Source organism: Panthera pardus, unplaced genomic scaffold (genome assembly GCF_024362965.1).
Source record: "Panthera pardus isolate Hobbes unplaced genomic scaffold, ASM2436296v1 HiC_scaffold_11, whole genome shotgun sequence".
NCBI lineage: Eukaryota > Metazoa > Chordata > Mammalia > Carnivora > Felidae > Panthera > Panthera pardus.
The window spans coordinates 57,958,892-57,973,489 of NW_026526666.1; the positions used below are offsets into that span (position 1 = coordinate 57,958,892).

The window sequence follows — 14,598 nt, forward strand, 5'->3', positions numbered from 1 at the left end:
TGGTTCAACAAAATAGGACCAGTTAAATAAATTGTATATCCATGCAATGAAATACTGTTTAGATATTTTAAATGTTCTCATGGAGACATAAGTATCGATGTGTAAAGATATCTGCATTATATTATGGACTGGAAGTTCTTTTAAAAGATTACAAAATTGTAAAATCCTAGTTTGGTTTGAAAGCAAAACAAAATTTAAACATTAAAAAAAAGGGGAGGGCACCTGAGTGGCTCAGTCGGTCAAGGGTCCCACTTAGTCTCAGGTCATGATCTCATGGTTCATGGGCTCACCCACATCAGGCTCTGTGCTGACAGCTCAGAGCCTGGAGCCTGCTTCAGATTCTGTGTCTCCCTCTCTCTCTCTCTGCCCCTTCCCTGCTCACATTCTCTCTCTCAAAAATAAATAAACATTAAAAGCAAACAAACAAAAAACAACAAAAAAACAAAAGTTCCTGTCTGTATGTGGAAATTTTCTATAAAGAGATACTATAGCACCTTGCCACATTTAGTTTAACTGCTTATAATTTTGAGAATTTGTGTAGTAAACTTTTTTTAGACCTTAATGTGTTTTTTTTGGAGCAATGTGATTCACAGCAAAATTGAGAGGAAGATACAGAGATACCACATGCACCCTCTGCCCACACATATACATAGCCTCCTCCATTATCTACGTCCCCCACGAGAGTGATACATTTGTTACAGTTGATGAGCTCACATTTACACAACATAATCACCTGAAGTCTGTAGTTTGCAATGCGGTTCACTCTTGCTGTTGTACATTCTAAGGGTTTGGACAAATGTATAATAACATGTATCCATCATCACAGAGTATTTCCACGGCCCTAAAAATCCTCTCCTCCTTTCCTCTAGTACACTTTTTAAATCCATGATCTCCTGATACCCCTGATTTAGTTCAACCTAATTAAACAAAATAACATAGCAATAATTATCACTCCTCATTTCCATAGACCACGTGGATGTACCTGGGGGGTGGTCCAGAGAGAGAATGGTTTGTGCTGCATTCTCTCACAGTATGGACAGAAGTCCTGGCTCAGAAACTGTGCCTTAAAGCACTGAGCTAATTGGAGAAAAGGCAAGCCAGTTTTGCACTGTCATTTTGCTTAGACTTGCAAAAGCAAAACAGACTAGAACGCAAGTGCAAAGGACGTTAAATTTCCAGCTGATAAAGGCTGGCTCAAAGATTTAAAAACGGCTCAGTCTGCAAAACTCCTGGGTATAATCCACCTGAGGACATTGTGATGACTCAATATTTCGTTTTTTGTTTTTTGGTTTTTTTCTGTAAAATTAAGGAAAGTGATTCTAAACAATTATGCTTTATCAGAGCAGATTTTAATACTAATTAATCTCCTTTGTTTAAAGTAGGTGATTTCTAGAACTTGGATTCACTGTTGCTAGTCAATTACAAGGCGGTGAGATGGATTATATGGACTATCTCTCTTTTAAAAAAAAAATTGTTTAATGTTTATTTTTTGAGAGAGAGATTGACAGAGTGTGAGCAGGGGAGCAGCAGAGAGAGAGGGAAACACAGAATCCGAAGCAGGATCCAGGCTCCGAGCTGTCAGCACAGAGCCTGATGCGGGGCTCGAACCCATGAACCGTGAGATCATGACCTGAGCCAAAGTCGGATGCTCAATGGACTGAGCCACCCAGGCGCCCCTGGACTGTTTCTTTTTACCTATCGAAATAAATTTTCCTCAGTTCTTATGTACTATGAAACTTTGATCTTTTGAACTTTAGTTTACCAGTAAAGAAAGTTCTTAGGGTCCATAGGAAAGAAGAGCACCTCTCTGTACTTGGGTGATGAAGGAAGTGTTTATAAAGGAGATAGCACTCTACTCTAGGACTAACATAAAATTACCATTTGTCAAGGGCTGACTGAGATCCAGGCTCAGTGGTACATAATTTGTACATCTTATATTGATAAGGATTATTTTTCTAATCTCACAGATGAGACACTGGAAATCAGAGATGTGAAGTAATTTGCCAAAGTCAATTGACATCTGGGGCTAGGATTAAGAATCAGGTCCATAGGACAGATAGTTCATGGCCTTAACCACTACATTATACTGCTTGTGATTAAGGATTAATTTTGCACAATTATGGAAAAGACTTTTTAAAAAATTTTTTAAATGTTTATTTATTTTTGAGACAATGCAAGAGACAGAGTACAAGCAGCAGAGGGGCAGACAGAGGGAGACACAGAATCTGAAGCGGGCTCCAGGCTCTGAGCTGTCAGCCCAGAGCCCGACGCGGGGCTCGAACTCACGAACCGTGAGATCATGACCTGAGCCGAAGTCAGACGCTCAACTGACTGAGCCACCCAGCCACCCCTCTTTTTCATTCTCTACACTGTTGTTTCTTAAACTTCAGTGTACATAGGAATGATGTGACATGTTTGTGAAGAATACAGATTTTCTTGTCCTGTTTTGAGAAATTCCAATTCACTGAGTTCAGAATGATCCAAGTTGTGTTTTATTATCCAGAATCCTGCATGATTATGACCCACCTCAGGTGGTCTGAGGTTCAAAGGTTAGAAACCACTGTCATTGTCTCCAAGTACGAGCCCTTCATCCTTTCTGGAATATTTTCCCACCTCCTATCTCCTCTTTCAACTACATTTTATTTGTCAATTCCTTTGTGGAAGAAGATTCCAAAGCAAAGTAAGCATTACAAAGAGAATGACTGAAAACAGGGAGGGGTGGATATTAAGGAAGCCAGGCCTCTGTGCAGTCTCCTGTTTCAATTTCTGGAACACCAGGGACTTCTGATTTTAGTCAATTACAACTTGAAAATTGCAACTCCACCACCTTCTGGAGCATACTCTTCTACTCTGGACTGAAATAGGTAAAATGTAGTATCTGTTAAGTAAACAGCCACTTATATATTAGTTTCGCTCTGTCAGCACCAATTATAATTCCTTCAAAACAAGCTATACAATCTTGTGGGTTTTGCCTTTACAAACCTGTACTCCCTGCTTGGAATTTGGAGCACACTATCAATTTTGGTCCACTCTGTGTCTCCCAGATTGCAATTTCTCAGACCCCAAATGTTTTTGGTTGCTTTCTAGCCTCTTCCTCTCAGTCAATACCTTCACGTATCATTCCCATCCTCCTTAAGCCGGTTTGGTATGAAATTGGTCTATGATCTCCTGTTTACATAACTCTATTTTTTCTGTTATCACACAGTTTTTCACAAATTGAAAGACCATGCAGCCCATTGGATGCCCAATACAACATTAATAAAATAGTAGTGCATAGCTGAAAGACAATTCAAATAGAAGAAAACATCCGCGGTGTAAATGTGTATGTCACGCTGTACAACTGCATATAAGTGACGGAAGAAAGATGCAGAAGAGGAAGGTGTGCTGGGCTATCATTTTCTAGAAGCCAAAAGTACATCACGCCAAAGAGTAAGAGCGGATTGGATTGGTTGCTCATTTTGCGTCTCAAATAACCCTTTTATTTTACTCTGCCTTGAGAAATCAACTTTGGTTATTTTCATTGATGTCAGAGTTCGGTTCAATGTTGTGAAGAAAGAAATGGAATGCTTTGGGAATAACTCTGGGGATATAATGAATTCCTTGCCCCTGGGAAGTTTACGAACCACAGCGGAACGTCAGCCACTTAAGGGTTCTGTGGAGGGACGTAAGTCTAGCTGGGAAGATGGACGAGATGCCTTGATAGATGTTCCTTTTTATTAACTTGTTAAAAGAGAATAAAAATCCTGTTGCTTAAAACAGTTTGTATATTGTTGGTAGAAAATTGAGGAGTAATGTAGAGGAAGGGGCGTGTGTTTTAGAGCCACACAGGCCTGGGAATGAATCCTAGATCTCTACCTGCAAGGTGGCCTTGAGGAATGTACTGAACCTCTCTGATCGTTGAGTTTTTCATCTGCACAATGATGATAAAATACCCACTCTTCAGGATGATTAAGCTAACATGGAAGGATTTATGTAAATTTATACATGGCGCTTGACTCATGGAAGCATTTAGAATGTTAATTCATAGAATTCCAATGATGAAGAAATGATTTGGGCTTAGGTTTAGGAGTTAAAGTACTTTAAAAATCTTTCTGAAGGTTTAATTTCTATCATAATAATACATGGTATGCCTCTCTGGCATTAAAAAAAAAAAGACGAAGAAGAAAAAATAAAAACCTCTCACACTTCATCACAATAACATTTGCCACATTAGCTCAGGCTTCACAATTCAGCTTCCCCATGGAGTTTGGTGAGATTTTCAGCTACACTCCCCTCCCCAGTCCCATTTCATATTTTTATTTTGTTGTTGTCTTTTTAAAAAAGGAAAGTCTGGTTGTGTTGCTTATCTACTATTACTTCCAAATAAGAACATGCTTTCATTTACTGAAATTGGATCCCCATTCACTGCCTTGGCACACTCAGGACTGTCTTCTCCAGAGGGTTGGAGGCCTGTTAGATGGCGCACAGTTGGAAGCTGGTGGCACTGAGTCCCTGCCAAGGCTGGCAGACCTTTAAGATGGCATCTGGTGACCTTTTCCCTGAGCCCCCCTGGGTCCTCCATTTGAGATTTGATGTTCTCGGCAGGGGTGTAATCCAAATCAAATGTGAGATCTGGTGAGTTGGAGTTATACCGGAGGTGGGCCAATGGGAAGTCTCTACACTGCTTTGGGCAGTCGATGCTCCCAGAAGCCCTTGCAATGTTTCTTTCTAACCCTGAGACTCTGAGCTCTAGTAGACGGTGCCCTAAAGGGCTGATTTGCAGGAAGAGCCCAGTGTGACAGAGGGAACAACTGAACAGCTTTTGCCTCATTTATTTATCATCCAGCAATGCAGTAATCCTAATTGCTCTAGTTGTAGGATGGCACTAAACTCTTCACGGCGTCCCTGAGAGCTGCAGCCGAGGTCAGAAGTACACATGAAGAAGCCAGTCGTGCCTTGTTTCCAAGATCGTGTTGATGGCATTTTTTTCCTCCTCTTCAAATGGCAAATTTCTATTTTCAGTTCTGCAGGTAGATAGCACACAAGCCTCGAAGAAAGAACTGTGCGTTTGTGAACAGCCTAACAACCAATGTGTGTTGACGAATTGTTTGTGCTAACAACAGGCACATGCCGTTTCTCAGCTGGGGAGTCATTTTCGTGATAATTTTAAAGTGCTATGTATGTTGTGTTTTTTTTTTTTTAAACAGCTTTTACTTTGAACAGATTTAACAGGTTATTTTTGGTTTTACATCTACTGTGACTGTTTTAACAGACAGGCAGATACATTTCACATTTCTCAGGCAGTTCTGTCCTGAAACTGCCCACAAAAGGATTTTGAAGGTGATTAACGAAAAGATGATTTATCTCCCTTGCCTTTATCCAGTGGAGTTAACTCTCTGCCCCAAACCCATTCTTGCCTTCAAATCTGCACTTCCTCCTCCTCTACTCTCTGCTCCTCACAAAATGTAAACTTTCATGGATTCTCTCCTGACTCTATGGGCCTTAGGCACTCAGGGGTCATCAGGCAGATTTAGGTTTAAATTCCGGTTCCACTATTGAAAAGCTATGTACAATGAGACAAATCACATCAACTCTCTGAGCCTGAATTCCTTCATCCTAACAACGAAAATAATATAAGCACCTATCTATAGGGTTAATCTCAAGATTAACTACCTAGTGTATGTGAATGGCTCTAATGGGATTGTCATGTAGTTAAATGCTCAGTAATATTATTTTTGCAACCATTGCAAATCCTAGTTATTCGTCTCTCTTATGAACTTCAAATAGCACTGATTCTCTGTAATATTCACTTGACATTGATTTATATGCTAATTAAGTATGTTTCATATTTATGTAAATTTTATACTAATTTCTTTGAACAGGTTATGGAAATATAATGTATCTATTATATATACACACATAAAAATGCACATGTCATATATATAGTCTCACCAAATTTTCGCAAATGTGTTAAACCCTTGTAACAAGTGCCAAGGTAAAAGACAAAACCAAAACCAAAAAAAATTGAAGAGTACAGATACCACAGAAGCCTTTGGTATTCCCTTCTGGGCTCTACACCTCCCTAAAAAGGTAACCACTACCTAGAAGCTATCGATCTAATTTCTGGAAGCAGGTTTTTACCTGTGGTTAACTTTACTCTTTGTGTTATTTTTGGACAGCCAAATGAAATTAAATTTCTTGAGGTCAGGGATCATATGCTCTATGTCATCTTTCACTACAAGAATTATTTGTTAAATACACACCTTTGTCCTCACTTTCCCACCTTGCTCTGTTGTCATTCGACTGCACCCGTCTGGAAAATCCCAGCCCTGAACGCGCCCATCTCTCCTTCTCCCATCTCCACAAGGACTCCTAGGCAATCCTAGAGAAGGGTATGCCCCCTCTCAGCCCGAAGCCACAAAATTGTGGTCTCCAACCTTCATGGCTACTTGGTTGTACCCAGCCGACCTTTCTTCTTGTTCTGACCAGCTCTTTTCCACTTTTTATAGCAGCTGCCTCAAGCCATCTGCCCTTAGTTCAGACTTCCTTCCCTAGCACTTCCCCCTTGAGAGCCAACAGGGAAGCATACCTTATATATCAAAGAGAAAAGTCAAGCTGTCACCCAATGTATAAATAAATTTGTCTACATCCTCACCTATCTCCCTACTATCCTACCCTGAGGTTTCATTTCTACCTCTGTTCTCTCAATGACACCCCACCTCACTTTGTTGGGGTTCATCATATTTCATCAATGACATCCTCTCTTTCCCTCTGGCTCAGTTGGCACCATTGACATTTAATTGTGTTAATGTCTCCACTATCCTTCAACATGATAACAACAAAGCCCAATCTGAAACCCTCATTGCATTCCAGTTACCAATCCATCTCTCTCCCCTCTTGCAGCCAAACTTCTTTGCAGAGGTCTTTATACCTCTGGGATTCGGTTTCTTGCCCCCTTCTTTCCCCAGCCTATTTCAGCCCAGCATCCATCGCCATTACCTCACAGAAGCTTCTTTTTCAAGATTCCTGTCGGTGTCCTTATGGCTTAAAACAATGGACACTTTTCAGAACTCACCTTTCTCAGAAGCCCCTGACACTGTTGACTATGCCCTCTTTCTGGAAACATCCTTTTCACTTTGTTTCCAAGCCCCACACTCCTGGTTTCCCTCCTGCCTTACTGAGAATTTCTTCTAAATCTCCTTGTAGGGCTCTTCTGCTCTTTGTAAATGTAGGTGTTCCTCTGAGTTCTTTATCAGGCCTTCTTTCCTTCTCATGCTACCTCAACCAAGAGGATTTCTATAAAAAGCATACATACATTCAAATCATTGCCTGTGCTTTGTTTGGCTTTATCAAATCAACAAGTAACGGAGTGATTGTTTTATGCTCCGATGATGTCATGATTTAAAATGGATCCTTTGCATTGTATCAATACTAACAGTTGGAATTTAGTGTGCCTTCTATAGCTATATAGAAATTGACTTTTCCTGATTATAAAATAATATTGTAATATCATAAAATAAACTTTTAGGAATATTCTGAATTCTGCTACCCAGAGACACTTACTGTTTATTTCTGGCATGTTTCTTTTTAGATGTACTATGTACTCTCACACATAAACACATATATTATGTACATGCATTTTACATAGTTGAGATAATTATAGTTTTCACTTATTTGTATAACTGGACATTTTCTTGTGTCATTAAGACTATTCCTAACTATTTTCATGGCTTTATAAATTCTATCATATGAACATAGAATGAAATATTCAACATATTCACCTATTACTAAATACTTAGAATTTAAAATTTTTCTGCTTCTGCATTCTTTTCCATAATACACAATTTTAAATATTGATTTAGTAGGTTAAAGCATTGCAACTTCCTGACTGAGCCTTCATACATTTTGTCAGGTCACCCAATATATTAATTATATCTATTTATATGGACGTTGGCATTTGACTTTCTTATTTTCGAAGTTTTCTCAATTTAAAATGATGTCTTATAATTGCTTTGATTTGTGAGTCTTCAGTTGGTAAACAAGGTAGACTCTTTTTTTTTTTTAGTTTGTTTATTATTTGCATTTCTTTGAATCATTCCTACGGTTGGTTTTTCCTTTTCTTTTCCCTATTTAATATTAAATGTAAATGGAGGACTCTTGAGAAGAAGAGAAGCCACGGGATAGCACAGTCTCTCTAGCTAAATGATCCATACACAGTAACCAACGTCTCCTCCTTCATTCCACCGTGCTGAGTTACCACTGTTCACACCACCAGAGTAACACCCTCTATTTCTTATGCCAGCCTAGTGTATTCAGAGTCTGCCCTGTGAGTAACAAAGTGCAAAACTGTTTCTTCACAGCAAGGAAAATGAGAACTTGAAGGCAGAAACTCAAACAGTACTCCAGAAATCCATGATTGGTAGTGCAAGACAGATGAGCAGAGACTCCCCAGCTCCTACTAATCCTACTGATCATCAAATCAACCATGACCCAGAGGATGAGGAAGAAAACAAGCACCAAGAGAACAACCAGAGCCCAGAGAACAACCAGAAATTCCTCACAGGAGCACTCACAAGCAGATTTCTGGATGGCAAAGTGAGTGACAAAAACCCAAGCTTCTTTTGGTAATTGACTAGGAAAATTCAAATTAGGTTCATACCACACACCCTTGTACTAATGGTAATTAATATATTTTGCATAAGAGGGACTTGGAATTCATTTTTTAAATCAGAAAATAAATTTGAGATCATTTTGTATATTGCATTCTGGTTGACCACCAAGTGAATTGGCCAACCTACTCCACCTGCAGCTAAATCAGTGATGATCATATAGTGATACATGTAAATGTACATGCAACCCTGGGATATGCTCAAGGGGAAAGGTCTGTCTAACATTACAAAAAGAGTTCATTTATTTTCAAAATCCAATGCGACCAGAACTGTATATCAAAAAATTATCAGCCAAAACCATCTTGATAGAAATATATATCTCTGCACTCTGTTAAGAATCAACCAAACAATTCACAACACACTAACTTGATAATGATGAATCCATATGATTAGTAATTTGTAATTAAAAAGCAAGAATAGCAGCAATTGGAAACTGGATCCAAATCAAGACAAAACTAATGATTCATTGGTAACAAAGTACCACTTCCAAAAATTGCTGAAATTGCATTTAGACGGATACATAGAGTCGGAGTTTTGCAGTGACGCCAAGCATTAAGTGACAGCCAAATATTTCAGTAGAATACTGAATTCGAGTCTGCAGTAAACTCTAACATAACTATTTTTAGTTTATAATTTTAATAGCCCTTACTAAATCACTTAGATCCTAGCTAGTCTTTAGTCATCTGAGAAAATAAAAGCCTATAGATTTGTGATCTTTTCCTCGTAAGAACTCTGCAAAGCTTATAATTTAGAGTGGTTAATGGCCCACCAGTGGACCTCAGACCATACTCTGCAAGGTCTAGTTGAACACAGGTCCCAAAAGAACAGTGACTTGCCCAGAATGTCAGTGGCGCAACCTACACTGGAAATGGTGCCTCCTAATCCCCAGTTAATGTGTTCTTTCGGCTGTCTTATAAGTAGTCCTTGAATTCAGGGCCTGGTTGCAGCAGGATATAGTGCATCTGCAAAGGTGAAGTGACCTATTGTGAACTTCTAAAGACCTCTGAGTTTTTACATAATTTTGACTCTTGCATTAATGTATTTATTGTTACTCCCCAAGGATAACCTTGGTAATAATATCATGTCATAAAACACTTTATTATTGACTGGTTGCTTTCAGATAAATTATATCATTTGCTGTTTGGAATTAACCCCTTGAGGTAGGTACCAGTGTTTTCTCTATCACTATGGTATAGATGATAAAACTAAGGCTCAGGGGGCACCTGAGTGGTTCAGTCAGTTAAGCATCTGACTCTTGATCTAAGTTCCCGCCATGATCTCAGGGTCATGAGTTGAAGCCTTGTGTTGGGCTCCATGCTGGGCATGAAGCCTACTTCAAAAAGGGAAGGAAAACAAAACTGAGGCTCAGAAAAGTTGAAGAGGCTCATAAGTGTAGAGAGAAGATGTTTATCCAGGTTTTCTTCTCTCTCTTTTTTTCAAATCATCTTTCTAATTATAAAGTACTGCATACTCATGTACAATTTTGGCAGATGGAGAATATAAGAAGAAAACTCAACCAAAGAAAAATAATAACATATTTCTTTCTTTTTTTCTCTGTGCATAGATATAGAATGAGAATCATTATGTATTTACTCCTTGTGATCCTGCTCAATTCATTTCATATTAAGAATTTTCACCCTGGCTTTAAAAAATTCTTCCTAAGCATCATCTTGAATGGTTCTATGAGAATCATACTCAGAACAAGCACTTAAATATCATTTATTATGTGCCGGGCACCATTCTAAGTTCTGTACATGTATTAACTAACTTAGTACTCCCAAGCACCCAATGAGGTAGGAACTCTTATTCTCTTCAGCCTGTACAGGAAGGAACTGAAAAACAAGGAAGTCAAGTGCCTTGCCCAGGTCCTGAGGCTGAGAAGGGACAGAGCCACAATTGAAGCCCAAGTCCTAGGTTCCTAATCACCACCAACTGTATTCATTCTTTTGTATGGATATAATATGGCTCATTTAACTAATCCCTTACTGATGGGCATTTAAGTCATTTCTAGTTTTTCTCTTATAAATGGAAATGGGTTTCTTGACACTCCCTCTACCACATCAAGCAGCCCATTCATGGAACAGTTTCCGCAGTAGCCATTATCATGGCCAGAATGTTCACTGAATAAGCTGTTATTGGACCTCCAAGATACGGATTCTTTGCTAGCTCTGTAGTGCTAGAGGGGGATGATTTGCTCCTCCCCTCCCAGAACTCAATGAGGTTTCTTGTGGGAGACTCAGCAGGGCTAACACCCAGCCACCAAATACAGCAAGGCCTCCTGGGAGGTGTGTGTTCTGACTAATTGGTTCTGTCTGCCGAGTCTATGATGCTGGCCTGCCAGATGGCAGCCACAGTTGCCTGGTAAAGAGACCCTCATTACCACCTTGACTAAGTGGTAAATGGAATTCTGCTGCAGTGAAAGAAGTAAACCAATCAGAACTCCTTCTAGATCCTTCTCTCTCACACATAGATGAAAATAAGCTTTCCTGCCTGGGATGTAACAGGCAATCTGGACTGCCTGAATTTGCTCCAAAAGAAAAGTTGCTGATAAAGACTGAGCTAACGTGGGTGAGGACAGGCAAGTGTGAAACTCTTTTCTAAATTACAGATCAAGTTTGAAGAGTATCATTAGTTAGTAGGAGGTAAGTGAAGCTGAAAATGCTATGAGAGCTCATCGTTTCATGTATCTGAGAACAGTAAGATATCTTAGAAATCAGCAAGTACAAATCTCCACTTCCGAAATGAAGAATGAGGGGCCCAGAGAGCTTTAGTGATTACTTTGAGGCTTTACAAGTCAAGAGCCTGGCTCTTCTTAACAGTAGCCTTAGAATCCTTTTTCTCCAAATTCTGTTCCTTATGTGTCTTTGAAAATACAAATACTGTTTGTATTATTTCTCAGAAGCATCAGCTCTGCCTTCTCTCAGAAAATAAAAAAGAATGTGTGACTAGCTACAAACTCAGTAGCACGGTTTCAAAAATAAAATTAGAGCGTGTTTTTTGCATCTGGCAGCATGAAAATGAAAAGTGTGAGTGCTTTAATTTTAATAATTATCATAGTTGATCGGTAATGTGTTCTTTTCAAAGTGCTTTTGTGTGTTTTATCTTACTTGTTCTCCACAGTACCCTGAGAGGTAGGTGGAGGCACATGATGTTATCCTCATTTTGTAGATGAAGAGACAAAGGTCAAGGACATTTCCACTTGGCCATGCATTGGTAGATTCATCATGTTCAACACAGAACCTTTGATCCTGCTCTTTTTCTGTGGTCTGTGTCTCACAGAGTAGACTCCCATCTTTGCCGTTTATATCAGCAAGAAACCTAGGCATGCTTTCCTTCTCTCTCTCCCTGAATCTAGTATCACTGAGCCCTTTAAATCCTAACCCTTTATGTCTCTCAAAAATGCCTTCTTATTTCTGCTTCCTCTGCTATCATCCTAGTCAGACCACCATTGTACCTCAGCAAGTTGATTTTAATTATCTCCAAACTGGCTGTCCTTTTCTATGCTTCTCTCTCTGTATTGGTCAGCTACTGTAATAATACTGCTGTGTAACAAATCACCCCAATACTCAGTGGTTTATACCAAGAATCATTTATGCTCACATCTGCAGATGTGAGCTAAGACAGCTTTTGCTTCCTTTATTTAGACTTTTCTAGGCTTGGCTGCAAATGATAGATTTAGTTCAGGTCTGCTCTGGGTTTTTCTTACTGTTCTGAACCCAGTAGGCTCATCAAGGCAAGTTCTTCTTATAGTAATGGAAATGTTTCAAGACAGCAGACTCTACCACAAGTACGTATTAAGTCTTTGCTTGTGTCGTATCTGATGTGGGAAACAAAGGCAGAAGAAAAAATTAAATTTCCTTGCAACTTAGCCCATTGACAAGTCTGTGAGACAGGCAGAGTGACATTCCTCTGGGAACTCAACTGCCTCAATGTTGACTCTTTGCTGAGGGCAAAAAGTGATCTTAGCTTAACATTATCCTGACCTCCAGGATTCTGTAGGTTTCCTTTAACATAAAAAAAAATTCCTTTGGAAACTCCCTTTATCTCTACCCCCAAATATATGTTTGCAATCATCCTCTAAGCATAAAGCTCACTGATATACATCTGAAGGATCTTATTGATGTGCAAATGTTGGGGTTCTGGAGCCAACCCAAGAAAAAAATTCTTAGGATGTCTTTGGTGCAAAAAAGGTGGTTTTCTTAAAGCACAGGGATAGGACACATGGGCAGAAAGAGCTGCCCTGGGATTGTGAGGAATAGTTGATTGTTTACTTGGGAGCTGGGGGAGGTAAAGACCGGGGGAAGTTTCCAAAAGCATTTAAAAAAAATTTTTTTTACATTTATTTATTTTTGAGAGACAGAGAGAGACAGAGCACAAGTGAGGTGGGGCAGAGCCAAAGCAGGCTCCAGGCTCTGAGCTGTCAGCACAGAGCCCAGCGTGGGGCTCGAACTCACAAACTGTGAGATCATGAGCCAAAGTTGGAAGCTTAACTGACAGAGCCACCCAGGTGCCCCTACAAAAGCATTTTAATATGCTAGAGAAGACTCATGGGATACTGGAAGCCTAACTATTGTCAAGCTAAGGCTATTTTTCCCTCAAGGAAAGTATCAATATTAAAACAGTTGGGAATTCCTGGAGGAATGTTCTACTCTGCCAGCCTCAAGTATTTGTCAATGGGCTGCAGGTTCTAAGGAAATTTGATATTATCTACATTTCCTTTTTGCCTTTATTCCACATAATTATGATTAAGGTTTTATTAGACAGTAACAAATGACCTTATCCTAACAATAGCTAGCCCTTTCAAGGTCCTAGAAACCTTGCTTCCAAAATTCCTTGGAGACTTATGCTATCCCTAACCCCCTCCCAACTTGAAAGTATATAATCAGTCACCCATTACAACCCCAATGCAGCTCTTCTGCCCATGGGTCTTGTCCCTGTGCTTTAATAAAACCACCTTTTTGCACCAAAGATGTCTGAAGCATTCTTTCTTGGCTGTTGGCTCTGAACCCCAATACTTCCACATCATTATCCACGAACATCTGCCCCATTGGCCAAGGTAAACCACATGGCAAAGCACAACACAACTGGGGCAAGGGTATATATTTTGCCTCTTTTAGGAAGAACTTCAGAAGCACTCAAGTGTGGCCACTACTTAAAAGACTTAAAACCATTGTTTAATCCCCTTTGCCCTAGTATAAAATGCAAAGTCCTTGATGGTCACTCCAACTCACTTCTGTTGTCTCTACTTCTCTCACATGCCCACCTTTCCCTAAACAATGTCTATTTCCCAGATAGAGTTCTGTTCCATTTTGTCTTCTATGCCTTGTCCATGCTATTCCTTTTATATGAAATTCTCTTCATGTAACCTCTAGTTACACTAGGGTCTCAACTTACTGAGATATCAACTCTACTAAGAAGGATCGCTGTCTGATCACCAAGATTGTGGTAAATGCCTTTTGTAAGGTACTTATAAATCAGTCTGTGCATACCCCTCTGGCAGATGTTGCTATACTATTAAAATGGGTTGTTTCCTCTAATGTAAACTTGTGTGTCAGTTACACTAAAAAAGAATAATTAAAAAAATAGAAAACAATGGTATGAAGTAGGTGCTCACATCTCTATTTTATAGGTGAGAAAACTGAGACACAGTGAGTGACATGAAGTAATTTGCCAAAGCTCATACAACCAGTTGAGTATTGGTGGATCTAGGATGTGAACCCAAGTAGTCTGGATCCACTATACCTGTCTAAATCTCTCTTTGATTATTGGACCCCACTCCTCAGGAGAAAAATCAAAACTCTCCCTAAAGAGAATGGGATTAAATGCCAAGAAATACTATTTTGTTGAGTAGAGTTGAGCCTTTGAGTGCTAGAAACCATTATAATATTTTAGAATTTTTTGCCCCCAAAGAATAAATTTTTGCCCCCTCAAGGGCAACATTGAGAAAAAT

The 14,598-nt window shown here is 39.4% G+C and overlaps 1 protein-coding gene across 2 annotated transcripts in view; it reads left to right on the plus strand.

Annotated features, from left to right (window-relative positions):
* CUNH1orf87 (chromosome unknown C1orf87 homolog) overlaps positions 1–14,598 on the plus strand; it is a 78,942-nt gene that overhangs the window by 10,392 nt on the left and 53,952 nt on the right. For both annotated transcript variants that reach the window (XM_019449094.2, XM_019449095.2), the window contains exon 3: positions 8,340–8,574. In XM_019449094.2, coding sequence (XP_019304639.2) covers positions 8,340–8,574 — 235 coding nt within the window. The remainder of the gene's footprint in view (positions 1–8,339; positions 8,575–14,598) is intronic.